Source organism: Salarias fasciatus, chromosome 20 (assembly GCF_902148845.1).
Source record: "Salarias fasciatus chromosome 20, fSalaFa1.1, whole genome shotgun sequence".
NCBI classification, from domain to species: domain Eukaryota; kingdom Metazoa; phylum Chordata; class Actinopteri; order Blenniiformes; family Blenniidae; genus Salarias; species Salarias fasciatus.
The window spans coordinates 7,866,758-7,883,455 of record NC_043764.1 but is presented as its reverse complement, the minus strand read 5'-3'; the positions used below and the strand labels follow the sequence as shown (position 1 = coordinate 7,883,455).

General features: G+C 44.3%; 1 protein-coding gene across 1 annotated transcript in view; it reads right to left on the bottom strand.

The window, feature by feature from the left end:
- bsna (bassoon presynaptic cytomatrix protein a) overlaps positions 1-16,698 on the bottom strand; it is a 123,123-nt gene that overhangs the window by 76,459 nt on the left and 29,966 nt on the right. The window contains exons 2-3 of the mRNA XM_030118562.1: positions 1,757-2,777; positions 1,290-1,672 (exon numbers count right to left, since the gene is read on the bottom strand). Of these exons, the coding sequence (XP_029974422.1) occupies positions 1,290-1,672; positions 1,757-2,777 (1,404 nt within the window). The remainder of the gene's footprint in view (positions 1-1,289; positions 1,673-1,756; positions 2,778-16,698) is intronic.

The window sequence follows — 16,698 nt, the reverse complement described above, 5'->3', positions numbered from 1 at the left end:
TTTCAGCCCTGAGTCTGCATCTGGATCAATAAAGAGGTGGTGAGAGAGCAGTCGGCCTTCACACTTGCTCCATTGTACCATGAGCAAAAAGCACTTTGGAGGAAAGAAAGAACACATGACAGAAAAGGATGTCTGTGTCTTGTGATTTTGCTTCTCAATGAGCATTTGCCCTTGTTCCCTCTTCATTCCCTATACTTCTGCCTTTTTCTTTAATACCTTACCTTTTCTCAGCCACCATCCATCTCCATTTTAAGCTCTCTTGTGTCTTTTAAAGTCACCTTTGTCTTTGCAGCTTCCTCTTGTTTTTTCAGTCTAAAGGAGTTTGTGAAGTCCAAACTTTCACTTGTCTATTGAAGTATGACAGTGTCTGTCTTTCTGCTGAGGAATATATCAGAACATTTTCATTTCTGGATATTGCATCTCTCAGAATTGAAAATGATTTGAGGGTCAAAATAAAGAAGCTGTTTACTTTGATACTGAATGGTTCACTTTGTTGTTAGTGACATGGCCTCATAGATGTTCCCACCCAGTTTCTGAATTGAATCTCCACTCAGTAGGAATGAGTCTGACTTTGGCCCCATTGTTACACAAAAATCCAAAATGTTGTTCAAAAGACAAGAAAAGGTTTATGATGCCATCAAAGTGAGAAAAAAAAAACAAGCTGAGAATAAATTCTAGGTCTGGAAATAAATGAAGTCCTCAGAGGGAGAAAGAAAGATGAGTAGTTCATGTTGAACTGGATTGACACAGGAATGAATAGCATTTTCTATTTCTGCTGAATGGCATCGATTGTCTGGCAAGTGATGTGTGTGTGTGTGTGTGTGTGTGTGTGTGTGTGTGTGTGTGTGTGTGTGTGTGTGTGTGTGTGTGTGTGTGTGTGTGTGTGTGTGTGTGTGCGTGTGTGTGTGTGTGTGTGTGTGTGTCTGTTCTGGTTCCAAAAAGACACCACAACTACATTGTGGCATATGAAAGGAAGGTTTCCACATCCATTTCCAGGGATACAAGAGTTACAGTGTGGTTTTACGGTGATTTCTACTGTTGTACATTTAGACATCGACATTTTTGTTGGTTAATCCTAAACAAGATGTTAAAGAGTGGTTTGAAAGATAAGAGGTCAAAAAAGTATTCTGCTGATAGGAAGCCTTTGTGGCAGCAGTGCAAGTTAGCGTATGGGTGTGTGAGAACAGTTCTGTCATAAATGTGCAAAAGCATTTTGTACCTACTGCAGATATGTTTGAGAATGCATCTGCCTTCACACGCCACAGTGCACACACACTCTTTTAGCTTACCTCCACCAGATGCGGCGTGGGGTTGAAGCCACACAGGTTACACACTTGGCTGTGACACTGCGTACAGGAGTTGTAGTTGGGAGGGTCGGAGCTGCCGATGTTCAGCTCTGTTTTACAAAGAGGACAGTTCACTTTGGGCTTCACGGGCTCTGGCGCGACCACAGGCGCTGGCACGGGTTCTTGTTTCTGCGGCCCTTTCTGCAAATGAGTCGGGGTTTGCTGATGTTGTTGCCCTTGCTGTCCTTTTTGATGTTGAGCAGGCGACTGCTGCTGTGACATCTGTTGCTGCTGTTGCTTCTGGCCTGGCCCATGTGGTCCACCAATGGGACCTCCCATTTGAGCTGGACCATGAGGACCTCCCATTTGACTTGGTGGATAAGGACCTCCCATTTGGCTCTGTGCATGAGGACCTCCCATTTGACCTGTAGCATGAACACCTCCCATTTGGCTCTGCGCATGAGGACCACCCATTTTCCCCGGCGCATGAGGACCTCCCATTTGGCCGGGAGCATGAGGACCACCCATCTGGCCGGGAGCATGAAGACCACCCATTCCAAAAGGTTTGGCGCTGGCTGCTCCTGGTTGTTGCTGCTTATTGTCTGGAGTTGCATTGCTGAACACCACCTTCCCTTTTGCTGGACTTGGCTGGGTGGAGGCCGTTGGTAGGGGGTCAACATTGATCAGGGTACTAGCCTGATTGAGCAGCGATGCCCCGAAGCCAAACAGCTTGGTCAAACCGTCCTGGGCAGAAGGAGCAGGCTGACTTTGAGGTCTGTGGGCTGGGGAGGATCCAGCACTTCTCGTCTGGTCATGGTGCCGGGCCATAGGCTGATGCATTGGAGAACCACGGCCCAAATCTGGCTGAGAGGGTGCCTTGGTCAAACCAGGGAGGGGAACAGCTCCTGGGTGAGGAATACGTGGACCGCCTGCCTGGGTTGGGCCTCCTACGGGACCTCCAGCAGTTCCTGTAGCTCCAGGACCTCTCTGGGAGTATGGATCAGACCTCATGCCCTGCTGAGAGGGGCCAGTCTGACTCTGCAGGCCGCCAGGGCCCTGATGTCTCTGTAAGCCTGGAGAGGCTTGAGGCTGGGCCTGGGAAACTGGCTGCGTTGGATGGTATGACTGGGTCTGAGGCGGGGGATACTGCTGGGCCTGGGAGTATGGCTGGGCCTGGGAGTAAGGTTGAGTCTGGCCGTAGGGATGCTGCTGCTGCTGCTGCTGCTGCTGCTGCTGTTGATGATGCTGCTGCTGCTGTTGGTGATGCTGCTGCTGCTGCTGCTGCTGGGTGGGCTGACTCTGTGCCAAAGGTTTGGACTGTGCTGCTGCCGTCGGCTGTGTTGGCTGAGGTGCGGGCTGCTGAGGCTGGACAATAGGTTTGGCCTGATGGGAAGGAGAGTGAATCTGCTGCTGGCTCTTTGAGCGAGGCGTGGTCATATCAATGCCAAGAGCCCTCTGCATCTGACAATTCAGACACAGCCATTCCTGGACCTGCGGACAGAAGAGAGACAAACATGCAGTTACATTCATTTGTAAGATTGAAGTTTTTCCCCTGGAAAAATCGTTAGTGTGAAATTCTCAGACCAGTTCAGCCCAGCTTTACATCTGTAAGAAGTATTTAAAGCCAAACCTGTTAATGAATAGCAATTCAACGAATGAAATCAATATTCATACATTTTTTATTTTTGAGATCACCGTGGAAATCAAATGTGATGCATGAGGGTTAGAACGCCGCTTGGCAGTGCAACATGTACACTGAGTGGGGCAATGAGTTTGCTTTGGTGATATATTTTTAGTACATCCATTTCAATGATTCATCCCCTCTTCAAAGTTCATTGGAATTGATTACTTCAATATCATTGCTGACTCAGACAGGATGCTCTGTTATCATCCAAACTACATGGCCTCAGTGCATCCGTCCAACTTCAAGGCTGCAGAGAGAATGCATGTGGAAGCTGCACATACGAGTAGTCCATCTTTCTTCGCAGGGCAAGCAAAAACAGCAGAGAGAAAGGTGGTAATCAACCCGAAATAGACGAAGAGAGAGCTAAATCAACCGCAAATTGACTGCAACATTGAGTGAGAGGTGAGCTAAAACTGCAACACATCTCTCTCTCTACACACACAAAAAACACACACACACACACAAATCAATCCACACGGCTAAACACAGGTACGCATAGAAATCAAGTGTTGATGCTAGAGAGACACAGACATTTAGAGGCACACACACACAGCCAGACAAAATGAATACGCAACACCTCTCTGCATCTAAAAATAAGAATAAAGCATCACCCCTCCTCATTCTCCTCTTCTTCTTCTTCTTCCTCCGTCCTCTTCCTTCCTCCTCCTCCTCTTCCTACAGATGAGAGCTGATACTCCCTTGTGTCCGGACCTTGCTCGGCTCTCTAATTTCTCCCGACTGCAAAAACACAGCTCGTCTCTCGGCTGTGTCAACCTGCTCTCGTCCTGTCTGTCCTACTGTAGCATCGCATCGTACCGCTGCAACCCAGCTGCCATAAATAGTGCTATTTTAGCTCCTCTGCAGCCAGAGCAAAGCTAGTAAATCTCAGCACGTTTCAAGCGTTTCTCTCGTTCCCCTCTCTTCCCACAATGCAATGCGCAAATGCACTGTATTACCCCGCCCGCTACTTAATTCACCCCACATTTTCTGATCCGCTGCTACAGGGCAAGGTGGCTCCTTGAATTTGTGAGGAAGATGTGAAAATATCCGGAGAGAAGAGAGGGGGAAATGTCTGCATCAGTCACGTACCCTAACTAAGCAGTTCCTCCCACTGTGCTGTCCCAGCCTGCTTTGCTGCCTGGCATTTTTAAGCTTGACAGCATTACTGATCCCATGTTCTGTCAACTCAGCGGCTACAGTCACTGCTGCAGCCAGACAAACCTCAATTCCCCCATTTTTCTCCTCTTCTTCACAGCCCTCCCCGCTTCTCCTCTCCCCTAATTTTTCATGCTAATCCCATTTTTCTGTTCCCTCTCGGATCACGTTGAAAATGTAGGTCTCGCTCCTTGAATAGCTGAAGCGGATGGAGATTTGAAAGTCTAATTTCGCTGTGCAGGCTCCTCCTACATTGTGCAGCCATAATTACATCTGATGAAGATGGCGAGAGGGAGATGAAGAGGAGTAGATAGGGGAGGAAGAGGAGAGGGGGCTGTGTGATTTTAATGAGTCCCTGTCTACCCCTCTGCTTTCTAAACTACATCACAGGAGACACTTGAAGGAATGAGGGATGCAGGGAGGGATGGAGGGACGGGAGAGAGCAGGGAGGAGAGGGGCAGAGCAAACAGTGGAGCGAAAGGAGTCAGCAGTTTTTTAATCCGCGCAGCTCTTCAGCTCTCATCATGTCAAGCTTAATCAACAGCGCCGCAGCACTGAATAACCACTTCTGACTCCTCACTGTGGCTACAAGCAGCCAGTCCTCAACACACCTGAGGACAGTCGTAACAGGTGGAGGGGAATCGCTTCAGTAGTGTGTCGCATGATACAATACAAAAATGAGCTTTTTTTTTTATTCTAATGTGTTGTGTTGTAGGTACGGCTGTTGAAGGGCTGATTGATGGTCCAAACTGGGGCACTGTACGGCCTGTGGACCAAACGCTGCTCTTTAACCGTCCCTGACCGGCCGTGTGAGGCCACTGGGAAACCATGAGTCATGAGAGAATTAGTGTATAAATAATGCATGCAACATAACTACAGGCTTTCTTTTCCTTAATGTAAACCGAGTTCAGGTTTTTTGGACCTTTATCCGTCTTCACTGTGATGACTAACTGAGCTGAAGACCAACAATTTTTATCATTTAAAACTCCAGGATTCAAACAAAAAGTTCACAGCTGAAAAGCACATTTTAAGGTAAATGTGATTAATTTAAGGAAAAGACAATTTGATTTTGAGGTGTCATATCATAAAATGTTTCTCTCCACTTCAGTGTTAGTATAGAAATGTATATTCATGATGGAGGGTTAAAAACTGATGACTCTGGCTTCGTGTGATTTGCACTGGAGACATTACGTAGGAAATTACTTTCATAACGCTCCAATGACAGTCTTTGAAATCCCCCAAAAATGTTTTCTGCAGTGAAAGCATTGGAAAAACCCAAACGTGCACAGCTGACCAAATATGTGAACATTGTGAGGACAACACAACACCAGAGGAGTTCAAATGACAGACGGAGTAGCTGTGTCCATTTGCAGTTATTCTGTCAACAGTTAATGGAAAATACAGATTTTTTAAAAAACATTACAAAAGACATTCATTACACAATGATATGGAAGGTCTCAATAGAATAAAATATAATTTTTCTCATTTCATATAATGTTCGCTTGAACTATGACTTTAATCCAGTTATTTTCTTTCAGCCATGATCCCGATGAGCTCCACTGCACAATCATTTTAAATATCTACTAGTAACATCTGCATCTTTCCAATGCTGATTTTGTGATTAACTGTATGATGAATTCAAATCAATACATTCTAATAGGATAATATGCAGTTATAAGTATTAAAGTCCTCCTGAAACTGCTGCATGTTGAAGGGCAGCACTATGTCAGTCTTAATTCCTCAGTTGATATTTACTGATGCTGATCGTGGTCACTGCTCTTGAAATGATCGGGAATAAAAATATTATACAGCATTTAAAGGAAAGTAATGTTCTAAATTCACAGTGGAAAATGATCTGAGTGCTCATACCAGCATGAGGCAAAAACTAAGAGTGACAGTCTTTATTCAGTTATTTCTTACTTAACCTTTAGCCAACGGGTTCCACTGAGAAGAAAGATACCCCCTTCAAGAGAAAGCCAATCAGAAAGCAGCAAGTGGCTACTGACAGGTAATGCAATAAGCCACCCGGGACTCAGGAGGACAGTGCCACACTGGGTGAATGTAGAAAAACATCTCAGCAGCAAAGGGCAGCAGCAGCTCCGCTCTCATTTGCATTAAGTAGCAAAGATTTGGGACAATCTGTTTGCAGACTGGTCACCGCGCTCGGCAGGCCGAGGAAAAAATGCAGACAGATAACATCCGACATTGTTTATGAGCAGTCGCCATCACGTGACCCTCGGAGAGCCTTCGGGCTCTTCGAAGAGTCCTGACCCCTTATTTGAAAGGCACGGCTCTGACAGAGACTGATAAGGCTGTCACAACACAGCGCTGAAAGGTACGTGGACGCATGAGCGTGCAGGAGTCACCTCCAGTTACAGGGCGTTTAACTCCTGCCTGTGCGCCGCTCAGGCCTCCGTCACTTCGCATGGGATGTGGGGTCACTGCTCAGGATGGTGGAATAATTAGTTGAAAATGTCTGTTCCGAATGGAGGAAAATGAGACGAGCTGACGTCGCACTTCCCAGGAGCAGAAAATGTAACAGAGGGTAAAAAAGCTGTGCGACTTTAAAACGTTCCCTCTTTATTGTAATTTCGAGCTTTTCATGTTCAGTTTTTTTTTTTTTGAATCTCAGGCAAGAAATAGAAAAGCATTGAAAATTTTCCACGATCCCGGGATTATAAATTGTGATACTACATAAATTCTGAAAGCTACAGTCACTTCTAATTTATAGTTGGCCTGCAAAACACAACTTTCCAGTTTGTTTCATCCATTCAGAGCTGGGTCAAACTGTTCCCACTCTCCAGGTGCTATGGCATGATGGGAACCAATTATTGCTTATTTATACTGAATAATCTCTTTTCATGCTTCCCTTTATTTTTGACCCTTTAATGTGATCACATTAATACACTATTATTTCTATGTATTCTGAAATATTGTGTGGTCGATAACACCTTACTATGTAGACACATCCTGGAGAAACATACTAAGATGCTTCAAAGCAAATCATCATCGTGATTAGATCAATATAATGATTGTAAAAGTATTGAGGAGTATGCTTATTTCTAAATGATGACTAATGAAAAAGGTTGGGATTACATGAGGCATACTGTTATTTTTTTTTTTTTAATGTCACAAGTATACAGTAATTCATGACAATATTTTCTCCACTTTTGTCGGTTAAATCATTGAATTCTAAGTAAATATTGTTCAACCAAAGATCCATTTCAAAGATCATTCACAAACTCAGTAAACTGTACAGAAATACAAATGAAAAAATAATAATCCTTGTCAGCTCAAGATTGAACATTGCAAGTAAATCAGCTTTAAATAAAATATAAACCCAGATTTTATTGGCTGAACCCCTAAATGTCCAATATAAACCTAAATATTAATATTTGGGTTTATACATTTTTTTCTTCAATTTGGGTTGAACTGTATTTATTGTTTTGTATTATTTTATGGCCCCAAAGAGGTTCACAAACAACTAAGATTTTTCTTTATTTTCTTTATTTTTTTTTTTACTACATTTTTACTGCACAGTTATTTATGCAGATCATTTATAGGACGGTTTATTTAAAGCATCAAAATTTATGTTGAAAATGGCTAAACGCATGAACAATGCTGTGAAATACTGTGCAGATATAATAACAATTCAGCTTTTTAACACAGCTGCACCTTCCCTCATGACGGCAGCCTCTCATCTCAGCTTACAGTAAGAAGCTCAGCTCCCCTCAAACCTGCAGGACTCTCATTTCCTCCGTCACAGTTCACTTTTTTTCTTCCTCCATTTTGTCATTTTTATTGCTGCAAAAGATTTTCGCACACACACACGCACACACACACACACACGCAGACCACGAAGCTCTTCCGGTAAAAGCCATTGACCTGCAGGTCAGGTCTATCTACTCAATGAGATGAACTTGCACAAGCACACACACACACACAGACACAGACACACACATACACACACACATGCACTGAACACCCTTAGATTCTTCGACTGATCCTGTAGACGTCGGGAATTCTGAATGTGTTTTTTTTTTCTCTTCAGTTCCAGAGAACTTGATTTAAAAAAAAAAAATACTAAAATTGTAAAACCCCATCGTTGTAAATTGAATTACTGAACATGTCAAAAGTTAAGAGAGTATTATTCTTCAATCTTTGCATATGTAATTACAACTACTGCAGCTGATATTTTGCAGCAGCTAAGCTAACTAAGCAGCGTACTGAAAGTAGAAGCGTATAACACACCACTTATTCTGTCTTGAGCGAGTAGAAGAAAACCAACTAGGCACAGAGAACAAATTTAAAAGATTAAATAAGCTGCCCATTCCTTGATTCACTGCAGTGCTAAATCAAGTGACTTCCCAGATAACAAGAGCAGAGACTAAAACAATTAAGTGGGTACAATTGAGTGTCAACCGTAATATCCATCAAGAAAAGCTGGAATATGATATATGCAGTTCTAGTTTTGCGTACGCGGGGCAAAAGGAAGTTTCTACCGAGTGCGGTTCACTGTGACTCTAATTTGTTATTAACTGGCCTGGAGACACAGAGGGAGGAGGGAGGAGGAGGTGGGAGGATCAGGATCCAATCCAACAGCGAAAACGACGTAGAAAAGGAAATCTATGAGGTCTTCCTCCCTGCCTGTCTCTCTCATTATCTCACATCTGCATATCTCCCTGAGCTTCGCTGCTACTATCTTCTAATTAAGCAAACCAGCTAATGGGACACAAACTGAACGGACTGGATGAACGCAGCACCTGCTACTTCATGTGGGGATCATTTATTGTACATTTCACAGTAGATTTGTGTTGTGTGAGAAAATGATGCAAAAAAAAAAAAAAAATCATGATTGGAGCCAAGTTGGAATAAAACCAAATAAAACAAGGAGTTGAGCGGAATTAGATTATCTACTGTTGAGAAAAGCTTCTGTGACACACTTTCAGTGTAGATTGGTGACACACACACACATACACACCTTCTCCAAATACTCAACACAAACACCCAGAAACATAAACTAACCTTTGTTCTGTCATCAGCGGAGAGAGAGAAACAACAACAACACTTTAAGCCTTCATCACTGATGAACTAGTCCATGGCTGCTGCACACAAAGTGTGACATGGACAGAAACCCAGTCACACTGAAGGACGCACACACATGCGCACATGCATAAACATGGCAACCAGCTGCCGGCATAAAATATTCATGCTGCAGATCTCCAAAGGCTTCTACGCTGAACAGGTGTTACGGAGAAAACTGACTCATTCCCCACACCGTTCCACCACTTCATCCTCCTAACACCATCAGTTATGTTCAATCCAGAAAATGCTTCTTTCTTTTTTTTCATGCACACAGCCCCTCTTGATCATCCTGCAGCACACTCCCTGGAAGCTGTCCAGGTCAACCAGCGCCGGTGCTCCACTGCTGGCAGCCGCTGGAGCGTTCGGACGACGAGTGCCTCACTCAAGGACGCCTGAAAAGACTTAATGGACCCTCACATGTGCGGAAGTGCAGCCACCTTGCAGCAATCCTGCAGTGATATCTCCTTTCATTAGACCACCGTGCATTTGCAAAAACATCTGTTTGTCACAGCGTTTGTTTTAGAAAAGTGGTGCAAAATAAAGACCAATGCAGTTTATTGTGGTTTTACCTTGGAAAGGAGAGCTTTAAATCCACAAGATTGAGTTTGGTAAAATGAGACACTCCTAACGTACAGACGTGGACAAAATTGTTGGTACCCTTCGTTAAATGAAAGAAAAATTCACAGTGGTCATGGAAACAATTAGAATTGAATTAAAAATTCTATGAAATTTAGCCAATGAAAGTCAGGCATTGTTTTTCAACCATGCTTCAACAGAATTATTAAAAATAAATAAATAAATAAATAAACTCATGAAACAGGCCTGGACAAAAATGATGGTACCCTTAACTTAAAGGTATACTGGAAGATCCTTAGAACCAATCAGAATTGTATGGTTTCAGTTCCTAATTGGGCAGTCATAATGTCAATCAATGTGGGAACGCGTTTGCGTGATGACATATCATGTCGAGTCGCCGCATCTGTGCGCGCTCTGGTTTCGAGCCGCGCATGCGCAGAGCATTGTTTAGGAAGTGACATGCAGCGGGAGCGACCAAAGCACCTCATTCAGAAGCGGCTTGCTCCTCCTGCGAACGCCTCCGAAGATGGCTAGCCACAAAAAAAGTTGTTGTTTGAGATGGCAGAGGATAGAAGAAAGGCCATAGAAAAGAAGGGTAAAACGCGTGTTTTACTCGGAGATTCCTTTCTGCTGTCCTTGCTGGACAGGTAACACGCTTATTATCCCATTCAAATGTGTTTCTGTTGCATAAACACTACTTTACAGATCGTATTCTTATGTATGATTGGAAGAAGAGTCCGGCATGATTAAAAATGTGCTTTAATCCTGTGCGGAAAGACGATGATCCAGCTGCGCAGATGTAAACAAACTGACATGTAGCTGTGGTGCGCGCTGCCCACAGTCCTCATGCGGAGGGAGCTGCGCATGCGCAGTGCTCCAAAAATGGCAAATCGGCCATGTTGTACAAAATCGGTAGAGAATGCTCGAATATGCCTTTAATACTTAGTTTAGGGCTGGGCGATGTAGCCAAAAAATTTAATGTTGATTTTTTTTTTTTTTTTTTTGCTTGAAATTCGATTAACAATTTTAATCGATTTTTTTCTGTGTAAAGAAACACAATTACACATTTTTCAAAAAATAGGATATTTTATTGAATGCTAAAACGTCAGCATTTAACTGTGTAGGCAATATCGTTATTACTGAGGTAATTTTAACAAGAACACTTGCATGGGCACTGCATTGAAATCCCACACAGATCAATGTTAAGCACCGACAAAGCACGCGATTTAAGTTTCATTTTCACTTTTATCATATTTGCGCTCTTTACTTCATTTTGTACCTTATATCCAGTGGCGGCTGGTGCAGTTTTCTCCAGGGGGGGCGATAACTCCAAAATAGGCATATGCCGAAAACAGGGTTTCTGTCAATTTTAATGAATTTAAGAGTTTTTAAAACATTTTGAATTAAATTTAAGATAGATGCAAAGTCAGAAGGAAAATTGCAGTCACAGAATTTCTTTCAAACAAACCTAATTTATGGCCACAAAACAACCAAGATAAAAAAAGCAAGCAAACATGTACTCAAGAATTAAACCATTGTATTTATATAAATTACAAGTGCAAAAGGCAACAATACTTTTGTATTACTATTTTTTGTACATAAATTTTGCCTTTCTGTCCTTGAGAGAAGCAAATTTCTCAATGATGATAAACTATTTATTTTATGATTTAAATGTGTTAATTTTATGTCAACAATGCAAATTAACATAGCACTTCTATAAAAGTACATTATTATTTTCTGGAGGGCCTATATTAAGATGTGTGCCTCACAATATAGCAGTATTAAAAACATTGTGTGTACACCATTTACACTATTTAGCTCACCTCTGGAGCTACTCTCTGAAGATCAATTGGACCCAGTGTGCGGCGTTTCTTGGCCAGCTGACATAAACTGCCTCTGTGTTCTTCACAGTGAGTAATTAGGGAATCTGCATCTCCAATTTATCGTCTCCAACTTCCGTGCTTTGATCTGTCTGTCGGCTACATGTCAGCGCCTCCCATGACGTGAGGGTGGTGGTACAACAATAATCCCTTTGTATTCAGCTGTGAGCGCATGAAATGTGCGCCCCCAAATCGCCCTGTCTCTTGTATTGAAGAGGAGCTACTGCGCATGTCAAACTTTCAATGAGAAGCCAAAGATTTTTGCACCCCAGAGCGGAAACTGGATTTACGTCACTAATCAGACAACACGGATGAATGAAACAGCCAAATTCATCATCATTCCCTATATAGTTTTTATTATGCTCATAGAAAAATAAACATTCACTCCATAATATTTGTAATATATTATTTAATTTTTTATATTTTTTTTGAGTATGAGTGATAATGAGGTGAGAGTGGTGGGGCTGCGCCCTGGCGCCCTCTAGTGGCGAGCCGCCCCTGCTTATATCAGCGTTTTCCTTTTTTTCTGATAATTCAGCCGAGTGCATTACGGCAGAAGATGAGGAACGGACGTGTTTCACCGTTAAAAGCGCCACGGTGTGGAATTCTCGTGGCGCCGGGAGAGATCCGATCGGCGGGGGAGAGCGAGCATTCTCTGTCCCTGGCTGGGGAGGGACTCTTCTCTTGTCATTTGTAAGAGAATGTTGACTGTAGTCTGTGCTACAGCGCCAGTCCTCCTGATGTGGCGACTGTGTGTATTACACACGTCCGGTAAAAATGGCGGAGGGACAGAAAAAAATTAAAACTCAATGTTGAGATTTAATATTTTTCACATCGATTGAAAATATAAAATTGAATTAATCGAATTAACTTGATATACCGCCCAGCCCTAATTTAGTTGCACAACATTTTAAGGCAGTCACTGCAATGTAACTGTCAATGAGACTTCTGCACCTTTCAGCAGGTAATTTGGCCACTCCTCATGAGCAAACTGCTCCAGTTGCCTCAGGTTGGGAGGGTGCCTTTTCCAGACGGCATGTTTCAGCTCCTTCCAAAGATGTTCGATAGGATTTAGGTCAGGGCTCATCGAAGGCCACTTGAGAACAGTCCAATGTTTTCCTCTTAGCCATTTTTGGGTGTTTTTAATTGTGTGTTTTGGGTCATTGTCCTGCTGAGACATCACCCAGCCCTAATCTGAGTCTCAGCTGCGTCTTCACCATGTTGAATATTAAACCTCCGGTCGGGATGAAGACAACCGACGTCGCAGAAACCAAAACACTGAGGCGTTTATTGCATTTCCAGCATGACACGTGCACGTGGCAGCACTACAGAAGCAGGCGGACCGTCTCCTGTGCTGCTCGGTCAAACTGAGCAGCTGCTCTTGAATGAGGGCAGTACGGTGGCCGACAGGTGCAAACGCGCTGCAAACACAGAAAACACTTGCAAGAGAAAAATGCTGCAAATTCAATCCACAACGGAAGTGCGCTAGCTCGCTCCAAGAAGAAGAAGAAGTATAAAAAAGTAAGGAAGTCCTACAAGGACATGGTCAAATACTTTTTTTTTTAATTTCCTTCGCTTTGCCGTGATAATGAGTTAATTTAAGTGGTTTATCGAGAAGTCGACTTATTTTTCCGCGTTGTCTCGACAAAACAACAATACGGTGAACCGGAAATCACAGTCTTTCACCAGACAGCAACGCTCTGCTGCCACGGACCACAGACAGAGGTGAGTTCAGTCTGTTTATGAGTTTTTCCTACTGTTACCCATTTCTGAACAACTTATATGATGCACGCAATTCAAACAACTGTCTGTCCAGCATTTGCACAGTGGAACTGTGATATTTAGCCTCCTAATGCAGGGACCTGTGTGTTTTCTAGTGTCTGACCCAGACTGTGTCTGTGTTCTGGAGCAGCTCAAAGAACTGCAAGAACCTCACCAAATTCACCAGGTAAGCTTTCTGTACTTATGTAATAATCAAAAACTGCTGTTTCCCTGCTTCCCATCCTGACAACCGTACTGTTTTGGTGTTTTTTCAGTTATATACATATAGCAGAATAGCCACTTTGGCTATAGCCATATGTTCATTACAGAAAAAAAGTCGTCGTTTCAAATGAGTCGATAGAAACATCAGTCACAGGTAATGTTAAGTTACAAGAGCAAGGTGGCTGTAACTTGCTTGATAAACTGAGGGAGAACATGCAAACTCCATGCAGAAGAACAGGATATGAAGAAGAAAGCTCAACACTACACCAGCAAACAGCTTCTGCATGTCAGCAGGAAAAGCTACTGAACTGGTGGCTGTAGCTGCATTTACATGTTTGTTTCACAGATAGATTTTTATTTTCACTTCTACTTTCAGATTGATCTGGTTTATTTCTCACGTTTCTTTTTGGATCCATGTATGCCGATCTCAGTCAGAGCCGAGGGTCTTTTTCAGGGAGATCCGGCATGTGCAGCATGAACTGCCTCAACAGTGACAACCTGCAGTCAGTGTGAATGAACAGAAGAGAAGACGTCTGCAGATATGATTCATTCTGCTTTATTTTTATTGAATTTTAGTTTCAGTTCAGTTGCTGCAGTGCAGACTGGCTCTCTGGCTGCAGATAGAGGACGCTGTGTCAGACAATCGCTTTGGGGAAACCAGAGCACATGAAAAACCCAGCAGTCCCACAGCAGCCTCCTCCTCCTCCTCCTCCTCCTGCTCCTCCTCCTCCTCCTCCTGCTGCTGCTACTGCTTCTCCTCCACCTTGGGAGTGGTCTTGTGTTTTTTGTGTATTGTTGTGTTGTGTATTTTTTGGTATGTTTAGTATGTTGTGTATTTTTTTGGTATTTTTGTTTTATGTTGCATTTGTGTATAGATTGTTTTGTAAATAATGTAACTGCAGTGACGACATTGTTTGAATGTCGTATGGACCCCAGGAAGAAAAGCTTGGGAATTCCCATGGTAATGGGGATCCAAATAAATCAAATCCTCCTCTTCCTCCTCCTCCTTCTGCTGCTACTGCTTCTTCTCCTCCTCCTCCTCCTCCTCCTCCTCCTCCTCCTCCTCTTTACTGACTGTGGTCAGACTTCTTTCTTTTCCGGAACAAGCGGCTCCAGAAACTCTTGGGCCGGCTGTCCTCCTCCTCCTCCTCCTCCTTCTCCTCTGCTGTTTTCACCTCCTGCTCTTTAGCAGCTGCTTCCTTTGACTGCCTGATTGCCAGTGCCTCTAATTCCTTGACCTTCCTTTTGAGGCCTTTTCCTTTTTCCAGCACTTCAACCTCTGAAACAGTCATGTTCTTCTGGATGGTGGTGACAACCTCCTTCACCCCAGAGCCCTTCTTTAAATGCAGCACAGCCCATCTGCCCAACAAATCCTGTGTATCCATCACGATGACCTTGTTGGTCTCCTCTGTGGCGTTTCCAACCTTCTTCTTCTTCGCTATTCCTCTGAACAGCTTCCTGAAGCCATTTTGTTTCCTCCTGGCCTTTATGGTCTCCCCCAACATCCTGTTGGTGTCTGTCACCTGGGTCTTCTCCTCCTGGAGGGTCTGGTTCTCCTCCTGGAGGGTCCAGATCTCTTTTTGGAGTGTCTGGTTCTCCTTTTGGAAGGTCTCGTTCTCTTTCCGGTGGGTCTGGTTCTCCTTCCGGAGGGTCCAGATCTCCTTGTGGAGGGTCTGGTTCTCCTTTTGGAGGGTCTGGTTCTCCTTGTGGAGGGTCTCGTTCTCTTTCTGGTGGGTCTCGTTCTCTTTCTGGTCGGTCTCATTCTCTTTCTGGTGGGTCTCATTCTCTTTCTGGTGGGTCTCATTCTCCTTGTGAAGGGTCTGGTTCTCCTTGTGGAGGGTCTGGTTCTCCTTCTGGAGGGTCCAGATTGCTTTTTGGAGTGTCTGGTTCTCCTTTTGGATGGTCTTGTTCTCCTTCTGGAGGACCTGGTTCTCCTTCTGCAGGGTCTGGTTCTCGTCCTGGAGGAACTGGTTTTTCTGTTGCACAGTCTGGTTCTCCTCATTCAGGGACTCATTCTCTTCCAGGAAGGAGTGGTTCTGGGCTTCGAGGAACTCGTTCATCTCCTGGAGGGACTCTATTCTGGCCTGGAAGAACTGCTTCTCCTCCTGGAGGGTCTGGTTCTCTTTTTGGAGGGTCTCATTCTCTTTCCGGAGGGTCCAGATCTCCTTTTGGAGGGTCTCGTTCTCTTTCTGGTGGGTCTCGTTCTCTTTCTGGTGGGTCTCGTTCTCCTTCCGGAGGGTCTGGTTCTCCTTCCGGAGGGTCTGGCTCGCCTTGTGAAGGGTCTCGTTCTCCTTTTGGAGGGTCTCGTTCTCTTTCTGGTGGGTCTCGTTTTCTTTCTGGAGGGTCTGGTTCTCCTTCCGGAGGGTCTGGTTCTCCTTTTGGAAGGTCTCGTTCTCTTTCTGGAGGGTCTCAGTCTCTTTCTGGAGGGTCTCAGTCTCTTTCTGGAGGGTCTCAGTCTCTTTCTGGAGGGTCTCATTCTCTTTCTGGTGGGTCTCATTCTCCTTGTGGAGGGTCTGGTTCTTCTTGTGGAGGAACTGGTTCTCCTTCTGCAGGGTCTGGTTCTCGTCCGGGAGGAACTGGTTTTTCTGTTGCACAGTCTGGTTCTCCTCATTCAGGGACTCATTCTCTTCCAGGAAGGAGTGGTTCTGGGCTTCGAGGAACTCGTTCCTCTCCTGGAGGGACTCTATTCTGGCCTGGAAGAACTGCTTCTCCTCCTGAAGGGTCTGGTTCTCTTTTTGGAAGGTCTCATTCTCTTTCTGGTGGATCTCATTCTCTTTCCGGAGGGTCCAGATCTCCTTTTGGAGGGTCTCGTTCTCTTTCTGGTGGGTCTCGTTCTCCTTCCGGAGGGTCTGGTTCTCCTTCCGGAGGGTCTGGTTCTCCTTCCGGAGGGTCTGGTTCTCCTTCCGGAGGGTCTGGTTCTCCTTGTGGAGGGTCTGGCTCGCCTTGTGAAGGGTCTGGTTCTCCTTTTGGAGGGTCTCATTCTCTTTCTGGTGGGTCTCGTTCTCTTTCTGGTGGGTCTCGTTTTCTTTCTGGTGGGTCTCGTTCTCCT